Source organism: Calypte anna, chromosome 8 (genome assembly GCF_003957555.1).
Source record: "Calypte anna isolate BGI_N300 chromosome 8, bCalAnn1_v1.p, whole genome shotgun sequence".
NCBI lineage: Eukaryota > Metazoa > Chordata > Aves > Apodiformes > Trochilidae > Calypte > Calypte anna.
The window spans coordinates 2,818,588-2,836,659 of record NC_044254.1 but is presented as its reverse complement, the minus strand read 5'-3'; the positions used below and the strand labels follow the sequence as shown (position 1 = coordinate 2,836,659).

General features: G+C 38.8%; 1 protein-coding gene across 2 annotated transcripts; it reads right to left on the bottom strand.

Moving 5' to 3' along the window:
• Nucleotides 1-8,936: 8,936 nt before the first annotated feature.
• Nucleotides 8,937-17,523, bottom strand: LOC103529392 (regulator of G protein signaling 18). 2 transcript variants are annotated; one of them, XM_030455201.1, is made up of 5 exons: nucleotides 17,175-17,523; nucleotides 16,206-16,307; nucleotides 15,296-15,360; nucleotides 12,492-12,658; nucleotides 8,937-10,529 (listed from the first exon to the last, which is right to left on the bottom strand). In XM_030455201.1, exons 1-5 carry the CDS (start codon nucleotides 17,291-17,293, stop codon nucleotides 10,275-10,277), a joined length of 708 nt encoding a protein of 235 aa, XP_030311061.1. In that variant the 5' UTR covers nucleotides 17,294-17,523; the 3' UTR covers nucleotides 8,937-10,274. The 2 variants fall into 2 exon arrangements, with proteins under 2 accessions (XP_030311061.1, XP_008493049.1); XM_008494827.2 differs by having other exon boundaries at nucleotides 9,454-10,529; nucleotides 15,296-15,357.
• Between the last annotated feature and the right edge of the window lie 549 nt (nucleotides 17,524-18,072).

The following is an 18,072-nucleotide window of genomic DNA, read 5'->3' as shown; positions in this document are numbered from 1 at the left end:
CCTTGAGACCAGCACTGGGATCTTTTGCCTGGAGCTGCTCTCTTACTTGTTTGTCTCCTTGGAGGAGCAAGGTGAGGAATTCATGTTAGCCTATGCACAGAATAATAGCAAATCAACAAAATGAGTGACACTTTTGGGGTTTTTTTAGCATTTAGAGAATCTCACAGGCCTAGGAATACAGCAAGGTTTGACACTGGCTACTTGGTTGTTCATCCAGGAGGTGGAAATAAAGCTTGAAATTGGTTGAACTATGTTAAAAGCATAGGAGGATATTAATGTTTTGGAGCTTAATTACTAATTAATTATTATTATTTCATTTATATGATACTTTTTGCTTGAAATGTGTATAATTACCTAAAACGTGATGATGTTTACAGTGCTACTATTAATGGGCATTATTTTGGTTTCTCAGTGGTGTAAAAACAAAACCTGAGTAAATTTCAAGAGTTTTGGCAATTCCTTTGCAGCTTGTTGGAGGCTTCTGGTAGAAATGAGCCCCAGAACTAAAGGGCCTCTCTCCTGGGTGCTGTGAAGATGTTCAGGGTGGTTGGGAAGCAAAGCTCAGGGTGAAGGCTGCATGAGAGCACAGGAGATGTGAGAGGATGTCAGGTAAGGTGAAGTGTGTGGAATTATTTTTTCTTGTAACTTGGGAAAGATGCTCAGGCTCAATTTAGTCCATGAATAAAGGGAAAAGAAAGTCTTTTATTTCTATAAAATTGTTTTGATTAATATTACCAATGTATGAGCTCTTAAAACACCAGCAGAGAAGAAGAACCTCCTTTACCAGTATTGCTAATGCTTCTACTTTTTGTCACAAAACCTTGGAAGAATAGGATTTCTTGAAAATGAAACATTTTGTGGAAATGCCAGACAGGTGAGGAGATGTCAGGAAGTGACCACCTGCTTTCCTGCATCCCAGTTTCTCTGTTTGATGTTCCTAGGTTTGTCAGGAGTTGGTCAGTTTGCAGCCTCAGGCACCTACCAGATGGTTTGGCTATCAAGCTCTTGGTTTGTTTTAGAATAATGAACATACTTCTTCAATATTCAATATTTAACATAATGAATATTCTTTAATAAATGTTGGCTCAGTTTGTAATTGAATTAAAAAAAAAAAAAAAAAGGAAATTTTTTTGGAAGAACCTTTCAAACCTTAGAAATGTCCTTGGCCAAAATATTTGAGCTGGAGTTTTATACATGTTAATCTGTTCTTCTTGTAACCTCTAAAGACAGGTAGCAAATTAATTTAGTTGAGCTGATACCCTGCTACCTACTCAGAATAGAACCTGAGGGGTAGGAAATTTGTGTGTGTGTGTGGAGAAGGCTCTGCTAAAGGGATGGATTCTCAAGGCTGACAAGATGCTCATCCATCAGGAGAGCATTTTAAAACATTATTAAATTAATTATCAATTAATAATCATCATTATTAATTAACAATTTTAAAATAAATAATTATTAAAATAACATTTGAAGAGAAGTTCACTCTGCTTTTGTCTCCCTGAAATCAGCTCTGGAAAGACTTTCATTGACTTTTGAATTTTTGCCACTATATATACTCACTTAAAAAAAAGAAAAAATAGGTATTTTAGGAGCTAAAAGGCTCTGGAATCTGAGAAATGGACCAAACACTTTTTGTTGTATAGAATATTAAAAGGTTTCTTTAGGTACCAGAACAAAACTGTAGCTGTAGGTGTAATTATTAAATTATTAAATAGATTGTAGCCCTCACACCTCTAACAAGCAAGCTGTGTTGTAGCTGCCAGTTTGCTTGTGTGCAGACTGTGCAAAATGAAGTTTTAAATTAAAAGGATGAAATTATGCATATTTATACAAATATATGCATGCATCCAGGAGAGAAAGTGGAGTGCAAATAGATGAAAATAAAACAGTTTAAAATTGAAAACAGATGGAAATAAAACCTAGTACTATGCAGTACTTTGTATGCTGATGGAATTACAAAATTTGCTTTTATAGCTCTAATCAATTTGTCAAATATATAAGAATTTTTCAGGTTTTTTAGTAATCATTTACTATCTTGTTAAACAAAAGCAAAATAAAAGGCAGGGATAAGACAGCAAGAACCTCACTGTGCTTCTTCACATGTAATATTATTTGGTGTAATATTTACTTATCACTCAAAGAATTACCTCAGTAACCTCATGGGATTTACTTGACTGGGAGTGGAAAGCAGAGCTGACAACAAGGAATTAAAATAATCATAACCACTTTAAAGGGGGAAGGGAAGTAAGATGCCCAGCTTATTCAGAAGTTGAAGTTCTATCCCATGGATGTCCTATGATTAAAATAGCTATAAACAACAACTCACTTTACTGGCATTTTTTGTTCCACTGTCTGATTGGCATAGGTAGGGCAGAATTTCTTTTTCTGACTCATCTTCAAGCTGAAGATAATTTAACAGCAGAAATAATACAATTAGCATGTGAGTAACCAAACTGCACAGTGACAACTGACAAACTCTTTTTAACACTTCCTTTAAAATTCTTTCTCTCAGAAACGTGGCTTATTTTTAATGGTGGCTGTTCTAACTTAGCCTCCCCAAAGTAATTATAATTAAAACCAATTTCTACTCAAATATTTCTCAATATGTATGTGCGTTCTGAGCATCTTAACAGAGAAATCTGGTGAATTTTCCCACTGACCATTTTGCTGAGTGGCTGTGGGAAAGTAAAAGTGAAAAGGGGTTCAGTGCACATAAGTAGGAAGTTCACTATAATTACTCTCATTTTGTGTCTGCAATTTTATAGGTGATGAGAAAGTCCAAAGCCCTTGAGCCATTTTTCCTTTGTTTAGTTTTAGAAGCCACAACAATGGGACCAAATTGGGGTGGCCAGCATTTGTACATTGATGTTGTTATAAATAATGAGATCCTGTGGTATTTGGTACTTTTGATGCTGTGATTTTTTTTTTTTCTGCTCTTATGATAGAATCATAGAATCACAGAATTGGCTGGGTTGGAAGGGACCTCAGAGATCATCAAGTCCAACCCTTGATCCACTCCCGCTGCAGTTCCCAGCCCATGGCACTCAGTGCCACATCCAGGCTCTTTGGAAATCTCTCCAGACACGGAGAATCCACTACTTCCCTGGGCAGCCCATTCCAATGCCTGATCACCCTCTCCAGAAAGAAATTCTTTCTCATCTCCAACCTAAACCTCCCCTGGCACAACTTGAGACCCTGCCCTCTTGTCTTGCTGAGAGTTGCCTGGGAAAAGAGCCCAACCCCCCCCTGGCTCCAACCTCCTTTCAGGGAGTTGGAGAGAGTGATGAGGTCTCCCCTGAGCCTCCTCTTCTCCAGCCTCAACACCCCCAGCTCCCTCAGCCCTTCCTCACAGGACTTGTGCTGGATCCCTTCACAGCTTCCTTGCTCTTCTCTGGACCTGCTCCAGCACCTCAATCTCCTTCCTGAGCTGAGGGGCCCAGAACTGGACACAGGACTCAAGCTGTGGCCTCCCCAGAGCTGAGCACAGGGGCAGAATCCCTTCCCTGGACCTGCTGGCCACGCTGTTCCTGAGCCAGCTCAGGGTGCCATTGGCCTTCTTGGCCACCTGGGCACACTGCTGGCTCCTGTTCAGCTTCCTGGCAATCCAGACTCCCAGGTCCCTTTCTGCCACTCTGTGCCCAGCCTGGAGCTCCCCATGGGGTTGTTGTGGCCAAAGTGCAGGACCCGGCACTTGGCCGTGTTGAACCTCATCCCGTTGGGATCATCCCAACTCTCCAGTCTGTCCAGGTCCCTCTGCAGAGCCCTCCTGCCTTCCAGCTGATCCACACTCCCCCCAGCTTGGTGTCATCTGCAGATTTGCTGATGATGGACTCAATCCCCTCATCTAAATCATCAATAAAGATACTGAACAGCACTGGGCCCAACACTGATCCCTGGGGGACACCACAGCCGCCATTTTGATGCAGCCCCGTTCAGCACCACTCTCTGGGCCCGGCCCTCCAGCCAGTTCCTAACCCAGCACAGGGTGCTCCTGTCCCAGCTGGGGGCTGACAGCTTTTTCAGGAGAATCCTGTGGGAGATGGTAACTTTTTTTTATTGCTGCTTCATACTCTGTGCCACCTTCTAGATGTGCCCCAAACGCATTTTCATATACATGATGAGCATTTTGCTCACCATAATTATTCTTTCTTCCACTCTTTCTGGTCTTCTCTTCCCTTTCTGGTCTGTTCTTTGCTGTCCATTGCTCTCCTGATAAAGCAGCCTTACTGATTGGCATCTTCCCTCTCTCCAAATCTTTTCCTGCAGCTTAACCCTTTGCTCACCCTACCCAGATTCCTGGTTCTCAGTATTTCATTTAAACTTCCAGTGGTTCAGGAATGAGGGTCCTGCTGTCCCAACCTGCAGAATAAGGGAATTTTTTCTTCCGAGTTAAAATATTTTAGGCTGAGTAAAATTTTAAAATCAGACTCAAGAATTCAGGTCTCATTTGATTTTCCTGTATGATATAATACACACAAAGCTGCCTTCTGCCTGACTGAAGACAGAGTTTGTCTTATTGAATATAAGAGAAAGAAAAAGGAAAGCACCACATGTCATATTCTGATCTTAGCAATGGTGAGCTAAAAAAATTCTAATTAACTGGAGCTTCATAAGGAGAAAAAGTGATCTTGATATTAAAACCAATGTATCAGCTGGTTGTATAAATGTGGTAGCTATTTATAAGAATCGCTATCAAGCAAATAAAAAGAGATATGAATATATACCAAAGATGGTGTGCAGCTGATGTCTGTGGCTTCAGTTCTCCAGTAATCCAAACTGGGCTTTGCAGAGTAGCTCAGGATGCTCACTTACTGCATTTTAATGTATTTTAAAAACTATTTATTGAGCCCCCTGGCTTAATCCTTCTGTAACTGGGCTATGGATTTTTCTTTTTAGTCCCTTGCCTTTGACAGGCCATAGGAGAGCTATGTGGAAAGGAATGTGGATCTATGGATAGAGCATTTCCTCCTTTGCCAATATTAGGACTGATGTATTAAGTATTTAAATTGCCTGAACTTTCAGGCACACTGCTTGACTTCTTGCTGATGTTCATCTTTTATTCCCTAGCTGTCTTCAGGCATTAGTTTCACTGAGTAATCTTATTTTAATGAAAAGCTGTTGGGTGTTAATGGAAATCAAGCCCATATACAAGCCCATTTTTGTTCTTCTGCTCCATATCTGAGATAGACACTGATGGAGAGTGTAAAACAGCTCTTCATGTTACAACTATTGGTGTATTAACAAAATAAACTACTTTCATTTATCTCTGTTCCTAAAAGGGTTGCTTTGTACTCACCTGAGTGCAATGATGGAAATGTTGGCACTCTCCAAGGGTTCTTTTGGAGTAGTTTTGGTGTTCTGGAGTTTCCCCCAGTCAGGGTCAATAATTTATTGCCCTTCAGCACTTGACCTTTGCTAAATCCATCCCATGCCTAGGTTGGCTTGGGTAGGGCTGTCTTGTACAGTGTAACATCAGCAGAAAAAAGAAAAAAAGTTAATATTCTGCTGGCCCAAGGAATTCAAGCAGAGACTTCAGTGCATTTCTTATGTTGGGGGAACCTGGGATGATCTGAGCACTCCTGACATCCTGGTAACATGGAAGTGCCTCTCCTGCAGGATGCAAATTCATTTTCATCCCAGCATTATGTAAATCCCTTCCATTAGCATTAGCTTGGTCAACTCATAAAAATATATTTTTTTTTCCATACAAATAACTCCGTGTGTCTTCAATACACCACAGGGTTGTTTTTGCATAAGAAAATGAGCTGCTATTTTCTACCCAAAGTATGCCCTTCAGGTAAAATGTTTTGATTCCAAGAAGAATCTGTCAGAATATTTTTCAGCAGTATAAGCTCCCCATATACAGGATTTCCAAATTCTATACAAATAAAAACCTAGAAATGGAAACAAGTCTCAAGAAAATGTGCAATTTTTGAAGAGTCTTGTTTAGTAGCAGATTATTTGGCACAGCTCCCAGATGAAGACACTTAATTACACTTAATTACCTAGCATCAGACTTCACAAAACTCCATACCAGAAGCACAAACATATAGGGTCATATTTTGGCCTTATGTCTGGGGACAAGAATAAATAAAAATACAGGAAAGGCAGGAATTTTGCCTCAGAAAGCTCTTGAGCTGTAATTCCTCATATGAGTTACCTCCTGAGTAGTGTCTTGTGGGTTTTCTATCCCAAGCCAAGAATTAATGAGAGGGAAAACCAAAATATCAGTGTTCTTTATTTCCTCTTTTTGTAAATGAATCCTGGGCAGTGACTTCTGCAGTGTGCCCATATCCAAGTGTCTGTTCAGATGGTGTCTCTGATTTAAGAGCTCCTACTGGGTCACCCATGAGCATTTAATCCTTAAAACCTCTTCTTTCTTCAGGGAAATCTGGAGAAATCTTTTAAAAGAAGTCTGGAAAATTGGGAAGAAATGAGTCTTTAAAATACAAGCAAATTGCATATTGAAGAAACAGCAGTTCAGGCTTCTCCTTATGTGAGTTTCCAGCTTAATCTTCTGTTTGAAAACTTTAAATTGACATCCAAAGGTTTGTGTTTCGTGCTTGTTAATTTCTTTAGATTTTATAGAGCAGGCAACAACAGGGGTTTGGTTGTAAATCTTGGCATCTGGATAATGTCCTGTAAGGAGACTTAGGAGAGGATGCAAACAAATGTCATGTAGAAAAGGAGAGGGAAAAGCTTTGTTATAAAATCAGAGGGAGTTTTTCTGACACCAGCCCTAAATTTACAAAAAAAAGGAAGATGCCAGGACTTTAGCAAGAAAAAGGCAGGGATGGAAGCAAGATGGATGCTGTATTGAGGAAATATTTTTTTTACTTTGCCTTAGAGACCCACAGGAGCTTAAAGAACATTTGATTGAGGCATTTGACTAAAATGCAAAAATCAGTGGGATCTATCACAGCATCTGAGTAAGTCAGAAGTTGATGAGCATATGAATCACCACAGAGAGGAAGAAGACTTTATGCAGGTTTTTTTTTTTCCCTCAGTTGAGGTCTTTTGACAATCTGCATGAGAAGGAGAGGGAACTGCATTTAATTATGGCAGGCAGAACATCTGGGGACAAAAAGGAGAAAAAATTACCTGCTTTTTGTGAGTTACTGAAGTTGTAGCATATGTAAGAACCATATTACTGATTGCCTTTGTTAGTGGGAGATAGAAATGTCTTTTTCTTTGAGATTCTTTCTCTTGGAATTTCATTCCTCTTGTTCCTTGTCAGTTCCAAAATGAATCGAATTGTCTTTTGCACAATAGCAAATCCCCCAAGAAGATATCTGTATCTCTGCATTTTCATCTCTCTCAAGTTAAACAGGAACAGCAGAGAATAATTCAGCTGATTTAAGGCATTTAATTACACCCAAGCACTGAAACAAGGGCCAAACCTTTGTGCTGTACAAGTCAGCGATTAATTTTCTTTTTATTTTGGGGCTGGAGACCACACATATAGGGAGGAAAGTGAAGCCTTTTTGTAGGGCAAATTATTGTGTTGTTGGGAAGAGGAGAATTTTCAGAAGTTTTACTGAATACTGCACATATAAATCTGAAAACTGGCTACATAAAATAATTCCAAATAAAAAACCTTCATCACTGTCTTGTGCTAAACCTATGCTTAGCTCAGCTTCCAGAATTACAAGAGAGAATTACACTCACTTTCACTAAAAAGAGCCTCTTCTAGGAAAAAAAACACAACCAAAAAAACCCTTTACCAGACAATTATGTCATTTTATTTTATCTTTGTGCCCTTTTTCTTCCTTCCTCTGACTTTCTCCTTGCTGTTGCTCCCATGGAATCAGTCTGCTGGAATTCCAGCTGTGGTTCATAATTATCTTCCTAAAACATATGTGCCTAAATAGCTATCAGAATGTCTTATTTGTTTGTTTTCATTATAAAAACAGTTTTATAGCACTGTCAGGACCACAGACTGACAGTTTTGAGGAAGGCCTCTCTGGAGATAAGCAAAATTTTCCATGTGTCTGAGCTGATGCAAGGGGATCCTGCTGACTTAGGAGCCCCTTTTGACTCCCAGTTGTTTCTTTCCTAGGAAGAAAAAATCCTACCCAAGGTACTATAAATGTCTTTTGTTTGGGTTTGGGGTCAGTATGAAATACTACACACTTTTAATTTATTTTTAATTTTTATTTTATTTATTTCAACCATGGAAAGAGTAAAAGTGTGAATGAACATAATCACACCAGGGGAGAATCTGGCTGCAAATGTGTAGGTTTTACACCTCAGTTGCAACAAGAAGCACTGCTACACTCAGGTGAATCTGTTCTTAAATCTGTTCTCTTGGTCTAACAAAGGTCATAATCCACCCCGCAGGAATAGGTGTGTTTTACATACCTGGGAACCCTGACATCCAGACAGTTCTGAGGTTGCTGCTGGCAGAATTATGTTTAAGGGCCAGTTAAAGAATAAGGGCAAATAATCTATTTGGAAAAGTATATTGATTTCAGTGATGAAATTGGGTTATAAATTGGCCTTTCACTGCATTTGCTCAGTTGTGACATCTGTGACAACAGGAGCATAAACTGTAAAAAAAAAAGGTGGTTTACATATTGATATGGAGCCCAACACCACCAAAATGATTGGATTAGTTCCTCAGTCACAGGTTCAGACTTCTTTCACATTCCATGGAATTTTGGGATCAGGGAAGGGTGGTGGAATAAACCAGCAGGGATCATTGCCCATTTATTGGTGTTTTTCTTGTCTGTTCTCCAGGAAAAGGGAGGAGGCTGGAAGTGGTGCCCAGGTCACTGTGGGCTGGCAGGGATTCCTGGTGAGTTCAGGTCTCTGAGCACAGCTTTGATTGCTGGGAATTATAATATGAATTATAATATTTAATAATGTATAATTACAATTATTGTGAGTTATAATTCATAATTAGATAATACATAATTAAATAATATAGTTATAAGGGAAGTGAAGTGTGAATATTCACTCATCAATGTACTATTGATAAATGGAATCCTGACAATTTTATAAGTAGATCACTTCAGATTTATTAAAAATTGGACACCTTCAGCTAAAGCTGTTTAGAAATGCTCTGATTTACCAGGGAATATGATGTCCCACCCTCTTCACTTGGACTAAGGGAAGAAAAGGAGAAAACATAAATTCCATGCAAAGCAACTGAATATCAAGTCCTAGTGACAAATAAATCCTGCAGCATTTTAAGAACTGTCCCCTGGTTTAAGTCTGCCCCAATTCAGAAAGAAAAGGAGAGGATAACTGCATGTGCTGGCTAAAGGGAATGTGTGACTTCAGGGGTAAAGAAATAAAAAGGGAGATTTTTCTTTCCTCCTCTAGAAACATGGAGAGTATATTAATGAAAAGTAGAACTGAAGGTTAATTCTCCCTGAGCCCAAAACCTGGTAATTTTCAGATGCTTTTTCAAAAGAAAAGGTAGGAAATATTCAGAAGAAAGTGTAGTAACAAAGTTGATATGGCATGAATGTCTACAAATTAAAATGGAAATATTATATATATATATATATATACACATAAATGCTCATGACCTGATATTTAATGACACACATGGTGTTAAAATACTATCCTTGGCCCTCTTTTGCTGCAAAAAAATGAGAATACAAGTATTTGAAGGCAGAGCTCATATATACAGCATAGCTTAAATACAGAGAAAACACACATGCAGTAAGAAAACAGTACAAAAATATACCCTAAAAATTAAATAGGTGTTCTTGTGTTCCTTAAAATAGGCAGTAGCTACATTTTAATTGTGCAGTGGCTGCTGTGCAATTTTACACTACACCTAATAATGTTCCTGTGTGATTTGCAGTCTGAGAAAATACCTCAAATACTCTGTAGAAGGGTAGGAAATATTGTAAATATTGGGAAATCTTCCTGTAGGAAATATTGCAGGAATCTAGAAAAGTGCAAAGCCCAGGTGTGTGGATTCTAACCGTGATACAGCTCTGTCCTAAATAATCCAGCCCCAGGATGCTTGGTGTAAAAATGGCTTTTTACACATTTTTATGCAGGAATCTCAAATCTTTGGAGAATTATGGCTCTTGCTTAAGTTTAAAATAATAATACTGCATGAACACTGGGTTACATCTTGTCAATGTGTTGCCTGTTTCTCTATAATAAATGAAATTAATCACTGGCTACAGAGTTCTGACCCGGTGTAAATGCATCTAACTTTGCTTTCCCCTCATTTAAACCCACCAAGGACTTGGATTTTAAACCACACAGAAGTTGCTGCAATAGCAAGGATGGAGGAGGGCTGAGTTTCCCTGTTACCAAGCAGTAAAATCAGGTTTTACACCCTGGAAATCATTGACAGTGAAAGAACGGGATCTTCTCCTGAGGGTGGGAGGGTTGGGGTTTCTCCCTTTCACCAGATTTAAGTAGGTGTCAGATTTCAGGAACCGTGGGTAGCTGTCCTGCTCCATCAGCCTGTAGACTGTGGTTTGGGCTGCATCAAAGGTGGTGATGAGAGGCTGGGCAATATTCTGACTTGTCACCTCTTTGGTTGGAAAGTCCAAGTTCACCTGCAAATAAGAAGTATTATTTCTATATATTATAAATATTGTATTATTTTAAGTGTTGTTATTAATATATGGCATTAAGAGTTATTAACACTATCAATATTTTAATATTAATATTAAATATAATATTATTATATAATACATTCGATATATAATATAATAATATAATATATAATATAATATAATATAATATAATATAATAATATAATATAATATATAATAATATTATAATAACATATTATTAAATATTATTAATATATAAGAAGTATATATAAGAATATTATTAATATTAATATACAAGAAGTATTAATATTATATTAAGCTTATATTAATATATAAGTATGTTAATATTTATATTATTAATATTATAACATTAATAATATAAAATATATTATATTATTACTATTATAACATTAATAATATATAATATATTATATTATTATAATAGACTTAATATTATAATTATAATTTATTAATATATATTAATATATAAGAAGTATATTTCTTTCATTCATGAATGAATGTGCATTCATTAATTTCCCATTTATTATTTCCTGTTATTATTTATTTATTATCCTATTTATTACTAATGCTGCTGTACTTGGGTGAAAGGCCTGATAAAAGGACCTGGACTCATTGATATTATTTTTTATTGATCCTGCAGAATTAGAATGCTCATGGTCAGTAATGGGTGTGAGATTCTTCACAGGGATGGCACTGCTGCAAGGACAGACTGGGAAAGGAGAAAACACAGCTGGATGTTTGACTAAAAGCAACTTTCTAATGGTTTTCTTGAAAATGTTGCAGCTCTCAGGCTGTGCAACACCAGGTTAGTACAGAATTCCCTCCTTTAGAATCACAGAATTGGCTGGGTTGGAAGGGACCTCAGAGATCATCAAGTCCAACCCTTGATCCACTCCCGCTGCAGTTCCCAGCCCATGGCACTCAGTGCCACATCCAGGCTCTTTGGAAAGATCTCCAGACACGGAGAATCCACTACTTCCCTGGGCAGCCCATTCCAATGCCTGATCACCCTCTCCAGAAAGAAATTCTTTCTCATCTCCAACCTAAACCTCCCCTGGCACAACTTGAGACCCTGCCCTCTTGTCTTGCTGAGAGTTGCCTGGGAAAAGAGCCCAACCCCCCCCTGGCTCCAACCTCCTTTCAGGGAGTTGCAGAGAGTGATGAGGTCTCCCCTGAGCCTCCTCTTCTCCAGCCTCAACACCCCCAGCTCCCTCAGCCTCTCCTCATAGGATCTGTGCTCCAGTCCCTTCCCCAGCCCAGTTGCCTCCTTTGGACCTGCTCCAGCACCTCAATCTCCTTCCTAAACATTCTTGTTTAGGATTCACACAGAACTTGGTCTCATTGGGATTTTTTACTGAATATTTAAAATTCCTGACTTACTTGTCAATTTTTAGCAGTAGAAAAGTGAGAGGACTTTGATAATTCAGTTATATAAGTTATTTCAATGAGGTTTTGGAAGCTTCAGGAAGCATATAAAAATTTATTCCATTATTCTATTGCATTCATCCTGGGAAGATTTAATTAGGGTGATGATTTAAATGAAGTGTCAGACACCTATTTAAACATGCTATTTTAAAGAATAGGATTGAATATATATTTTTAAATGTTGCTTCAGTCAAAAAGTGACTTCTATAATATGGGTTTTTTTCACTGATTCACACTTGTCATTTCCATAAAACCATTAAAACCAAATAGTTTAGATAAAAGAACCAAAGAGCAATTAGTGATGATAAAATAACTCAGCAAACCTATTTTATGATCCCAACAAGACACTAAGAAATCTGTGTGGAAAAGATCTCTGCTGGCCAAGAAATTAGAGAGAAATTGGGAATTTCAGACTAATTCTGAGCTGGAATAAGATGCTGTTGTGGGGTCTTAGCTGGATTTAAGGAATTGAGTTGTGTCAAAAACTGTGTAGAGTGAGGAACATTTTTACTGCACCTCTTTAGGAGCATCCTTCTGTATGAATGTCTCATAAATGGCCTTGGCTTTTGGCAAAAATTCATGTGGAGTTTTGCTTTTCTTGTAGTCCTCACAGGCAACCCAGAACTCGATGTTCTCCTCACTGAACTCAGATTTCAGGAACTTGGTAAAGGCATCCAACCCAGCTGCAAAAAAGAACATGGAATTGCATTAAAAATGTGTCCTTAGCAGCTCTTCTCACACTGACTCTGCACTGTAGCAGCTTGGGTTCCCCTTGACTTCCATGCCACGACAGGTAATTATTTAAAACCCATAAATGTTTTTATATCAGGGCAGTTTTTTAATTTTGATCTTTAATTACAGAATCCCCAGCATCTGTAAAAACCCACTCCCAAGATCTCATGAATTTAGAAATAAATAGAAGCAATCAAAACCTATGGATACATATGGAAATGATGGTCTTTAATCTGGCTGGTTATCAGTTTAGGTTGACTGAAGCATTATTTCAATCTTTGCTCCTAAGTAGACTGCTGTGAAATAGGAATTTAAAATAAATAGCTTTTAAAAAAATATCCTTAGCAGCTCTTTCACACTGACTCTGCACTGTAGCAGCCTGGGTTCCTCTTGACTTCCATGCCATTGCAGGTCATTATTTTAAAACCCATAAATGTTTTTATATCAGGGCAGTTTTTTAATTTTGATCTTTAATTACAGAATCCCCAGCATCTGTAAAAACCCACTCCCAAGATCTCATGAATCTAGAAAGAAATAGAAGCAATCAAAACCTATGGATACATATGGTCTTTAATCTGTCTGGTTATCAGCTTAGGTTGACTGAAGCATTATTTCAATCTTTGCTCCTAAGTAGACTGCTGTGAAATAGGAATTTAAAATAAATGGCTTTTAAAAAATATCCTTAGCAGCTCTTCTCACACTGACTCTGCACTGTAGCAGCCTGGGTTCCTCTTGACTTCCATGCCATTGCAGGTCATTATTTTAAAACCCATAAATGTTTTTATATCAGGGCAGTTTTTTAATTTTGATCCTTAATTACAGAATTCCCAGCATCTGTGAAAAACCACTCCCAAGATCTCATGAATTTAGAAAGAAATAGAAGCAATCAAAGCATGTGGATACATATGGAAGTGATGGACTTGAATCTGGCTGGATATCACTTTAGGTTGACTGAGACATTATTTCAGTCTTCGCTGTAAAGTAGTAATTTAAAATAGCTTTTAGCTCCATAGCCATTGGCTTTATCCTGCTGTTATTATGCTGAATGTATTTTCTTTCCAAAATATTCTCAATCTGTGGGAGCAATGCAATCGTGGTAATGTCCAATGTTCAAGGAACAGATCTGCAAAGTGCTTCCATGGATCCCTCCAAAATGGAAGGATAACCTTCCAAATGTTGGCCAGTTTGGATAAATCACGATTTTAGGAACAAACTCACTGAGAAGTGACAAAGTCTTGTACATAAGTGAGGTACAAAGTCATGTACATAAGTACAGGGGACATGTTCTCATTTTTAGAATCGCAGAATCACAGAATTAGCCGGGTTGGAAGGGACCTCAGAGATCATCAAGTCCAACCCTTGACCCACCGGAGCAGTTGCTAGACCATGGCACTGAGTGCCACATCCAGTCTTTTTTTAAATGTCTCCAGGGACGGAGAATCTACCACCTCACCGGGCAGTCCATTCCATAGCCTGATCACCCTCTCCGTGAAGAAATTCTTTCTAATATCTAACCTAAACCTCCCCTGGCACAACTTAAGACTGTGTCCTCTTGTCTTGTTGAAGGTCGTCTGTGAAAAGAGTCCAGTTCCCACCTCGCTACAGCCTCCTTTCAGGGAGTTGTAGACAGCAATGAGGTCTCCCCTGAGCCTCCTCTTCTCCAGGCTGAACAGCCCCAGCTCTCTCAGCCTCTCCTCATAGGGCCTGTGCTCGAGTCCCTTCACCAGCCTGGTTGCCCTCCTTTGGACCTGTTCCAGGACCTCTACATCCTTCTTAAACTGAGGGGCCCAGAACTGGACACAGTACTCGAGGTGTGGCCTCACCAGGGCTGAGTACAGGGGCAGAATCACCTCCCTGGACCTGCTGGTGATGCTGTTTTTGATACAGGCCAGGATGCCATTGGCCTTCTTGGCCACCTGGGCACACTGCTGGCTCCTGTTCAGCTTCCTGGCAATCCGGACTCCCAGGTCCCTTTCTGCCACTCTGTGCCCAGCCTGGAGCTCCCCATGGGGTTGTTGTGGCCAAAGTGCAGGACCCGGCACTTGGCCGTGTTGAACCTCATCCCGTTGGGATCATCCCAACTCTCCAGTCTGTCCAGGTCCCTCTGCAGAGCCCTCCTGCCTTCGAGTTGGTCCACACTTCCTCCCAGCTTGGTGTCATCTGCGAATTTGCTGATGATGGACTCAATCCCTTCGTCTAAGTCGTTTGGTCTTGCAGTCAGGGGTATTTAAGCACTGTTCAAATTAAGTTCTGCTGCCTGTTATATAACTTGAATTGAATAAAATACAAAACTTTAATGTTTTTTTTTAACCAGCTTCAGTAGCTGGCAGCAGGGTGTAACCTGGGCACAGGATGAGAGCAGAACCATGCTGCTACAACTGATCCATCATACCAAGTTCACGTATGGCCAGGTTTATTTAAGTGAGCAATCATATATAATTTGATATATTATTTTATATAATATATACACATATATTATATAAAATAATATATATAATATAACTTGATAATTATAATAAATACAATTTTCCATCTTTTTCCATCATTGTTCATCCTAATGCTCTACAGGGAGAGGGAAAACCACTGACCTTTCTCAGAAAGCAGGATGTCAAAAGATTCTCCCCATTTCACTGCTTCTTCAGGAGACACACTGCTTAAGAAACAGAAAGTTTTGAAGAATTGTCCATATTATGTATTTATGAAGCTGCTGTAACCTCTGTTCTCCCACCATTACTGCTCAGGACCATTTCAAAAACCCTTTGATTAGATCACATACTAAAGGAGCTCATCTCCTCCCCTTAAGGACCTTGGGTTTATTTTTTTTTCTGATGTTTTTCATGCTGAGTTGTACTTTTTTTTAAAGAATTAATATTCTTTATAATTATTAGAATTATTAGAGCAGGATTTTTCTCCTCAATGACTGTGCTGTGCTACTCCTTTGGGGGAGCTGAGATCCTGCAGGATGGTAAAACTTATATGGGAACCTGGTAAATATGGTTTAAACCTTATTTAAACTTCAGACTCTGACAGAGATGTGGTTTTGAGTCTATTTTAATGAGAGACAGGAAATTCTACAGCCTGAAGATGAAGCAGCAGCAATATGGTTTAGGTGATAATCTTCCAGGGCAACAGCACATCTTGGCCTCCTTGGTTTGCCACAAACATCTTTCAGATGTCTCATTATTCTCAGACACTCTGAGAATAAAACTCAATAAAACTCAAAAAAAAAAAAAATAATAAAACTAAAAAAACCCCAAAAACTCAGTGTATTCTTCAGCAGCTATGCCAAGCTGCTCATGTTTTACTCTTATTTTGAATATTCTGCTCTGGAGAACAACACAGAAAGGCAAAAAGTTTGTATGCTTGGGTTAGGTTGTTAACTTTTAAACTAAAAAAGTGTTTTTCTCTGCCAAGTCTGGATGCAGATGCAAGATGCAGGGAACATTCTGAGTCACTCTGAAAGGAATCCCCCTCAGCTCAGGCTTTTATAACCCTTACCTTGCTGCTTTTCTCAGATTTCCAGCTTTCCCAAGATGATCACCTGCCTGGAAGTCAGGTTTCTGCAGAAGGAGGCTCAGCCTGTTCCTCTTCTGTTTGGCTCTGTAACACAATTAGGGCAGCTTTGCAAGCTCAAAACAGGTTTTTTTCCAAGCTCAGACAGTTTTTTCTCCCTCAAACATTTTATTTCCTTTGACCAATATCACTGCTTCTGCATCAGAATGAGGGGAGCATTTAATCATCATTAATTGCTCTTTGATTCTTTTATCTAAACTAGTTGGTTTTGATAGTTTTATGGAAATGACAAGGGTGTATCAGGGAAAAAAAACATATTATAGAAGTCTCTTTTTGACTGGAGCAACATTAAAAAATTATATATATTCTATTTATATATCCTAATATATTTATATATCCTAATATATTTATATATCCTAATATATATCCTGTTTTTCAAAATAGCATGTTTAAATAGTGAACTCTAAGTGTTCACTTGAAGTTGATGTTATTTCTATGTGTATTATTCCCTTTTTTTTTTTTTGCTTACAGCTTAGCACAAATTTACATACTGAGCACTGGCAAAGAGGAATGGAAATCTATTGATTTTCAGTATCTTTTAAATTTATTTTAAAGATGAAGGAGTGAAACTGCCCATTAGAGAAGGGTTTGCTCAGCACCCTTTACTTCTAAGGTTTTACAGAGAAAAGGGAAGTGTTGCTTCCCATCACTTGAAGTTTTAAAAAAGGAACTTTTTTTTTTATAAAAACCCCTCCCTTCCCTATTTTCTTGGCTTATTTGATTTTTAGTTTTTCTTTAAAAATATTTCTGCTGTGAATTAAGATTCAATACATAAATCCCTAGGACTGAAATCCATAACTTTTTTTGCATCCATGTCAGCAATAAAACCATCTGTGCCCTAAATTCCCACCCAGAAGCTTTGTGAGAAGAATCCTGTTTGATGTTCCAACTTACCCAGGTTTGCTGGCTTTGTGGGGCTCTTCCTTCAGTGTGGATTTCATCACTTTGTAGTAGGATTTCTCCTTTGAAGCAGAGATGTTCAGCTGAGGGAGCAACAGAAGTGGGTTCTCCATCTTCCTCTGAAGAGCTTTCCAGTTTCAGGAAAAAAAAAAACACCCCAAAAACTTCCTTACAGCTGCATCTGGTGGCACTGGTGTGCCCAGATCTCTGTGCTGGGTTGCTCCCAGTTGGTTGTTGGGAAATTTTCAGAGCAGGTAAAGGAAAAGGAGAATTCTTTTCCACCTTCCCTGCTGCTGGATGGACCCAGGGCTTTAGGAGGTTCTGGTTTTGCAGTCGTCACTTGGGGAAGTGAGGTTGCAGCTCTGCAAGATGCTGACTGCTGCTGGAAACCCAACTATTGCAGACAGCACCTCCTGGGCTGCTGCTTGGGGAAGTCAAGATGTTGCTAGATTTAAGATGGCAACAGATTTTCCTCCCAGCACCTGTGAGAAGTGCACCTACTTTCTCTAAAGTCAACTTTAATGAGGATAATTCTGCATGAAATACCATGCAGCCTTGGTTTAAGCTCTCAGAAAACCTTACAGCTGACCCTAAGCTGCTCTCTGCAGCCTCAGGTGCCAGATGCTGGGCACAAAATCAGCTTTTTTCTACAGTTAACTTGAAACTCAGTGTTCCTGAGCCTTCTGCCAGAGTCAAACAAAGCTGTGCTTAATCAGGCATTTTGCAAGCAGAGATTTCTTTTTTTTTCATCATTTTTCAGAAGCTATGAGCCCCTTCTTCAAGTCTGTCCACCTAAAGATCCTTCTTTATCTTTCCTCTCCGTGGTCTCAAGGGTTGGACTTGATGATCTCAGAGGTCCTTTCCAACCTGGCTGATCCTGTGATTCTGTATT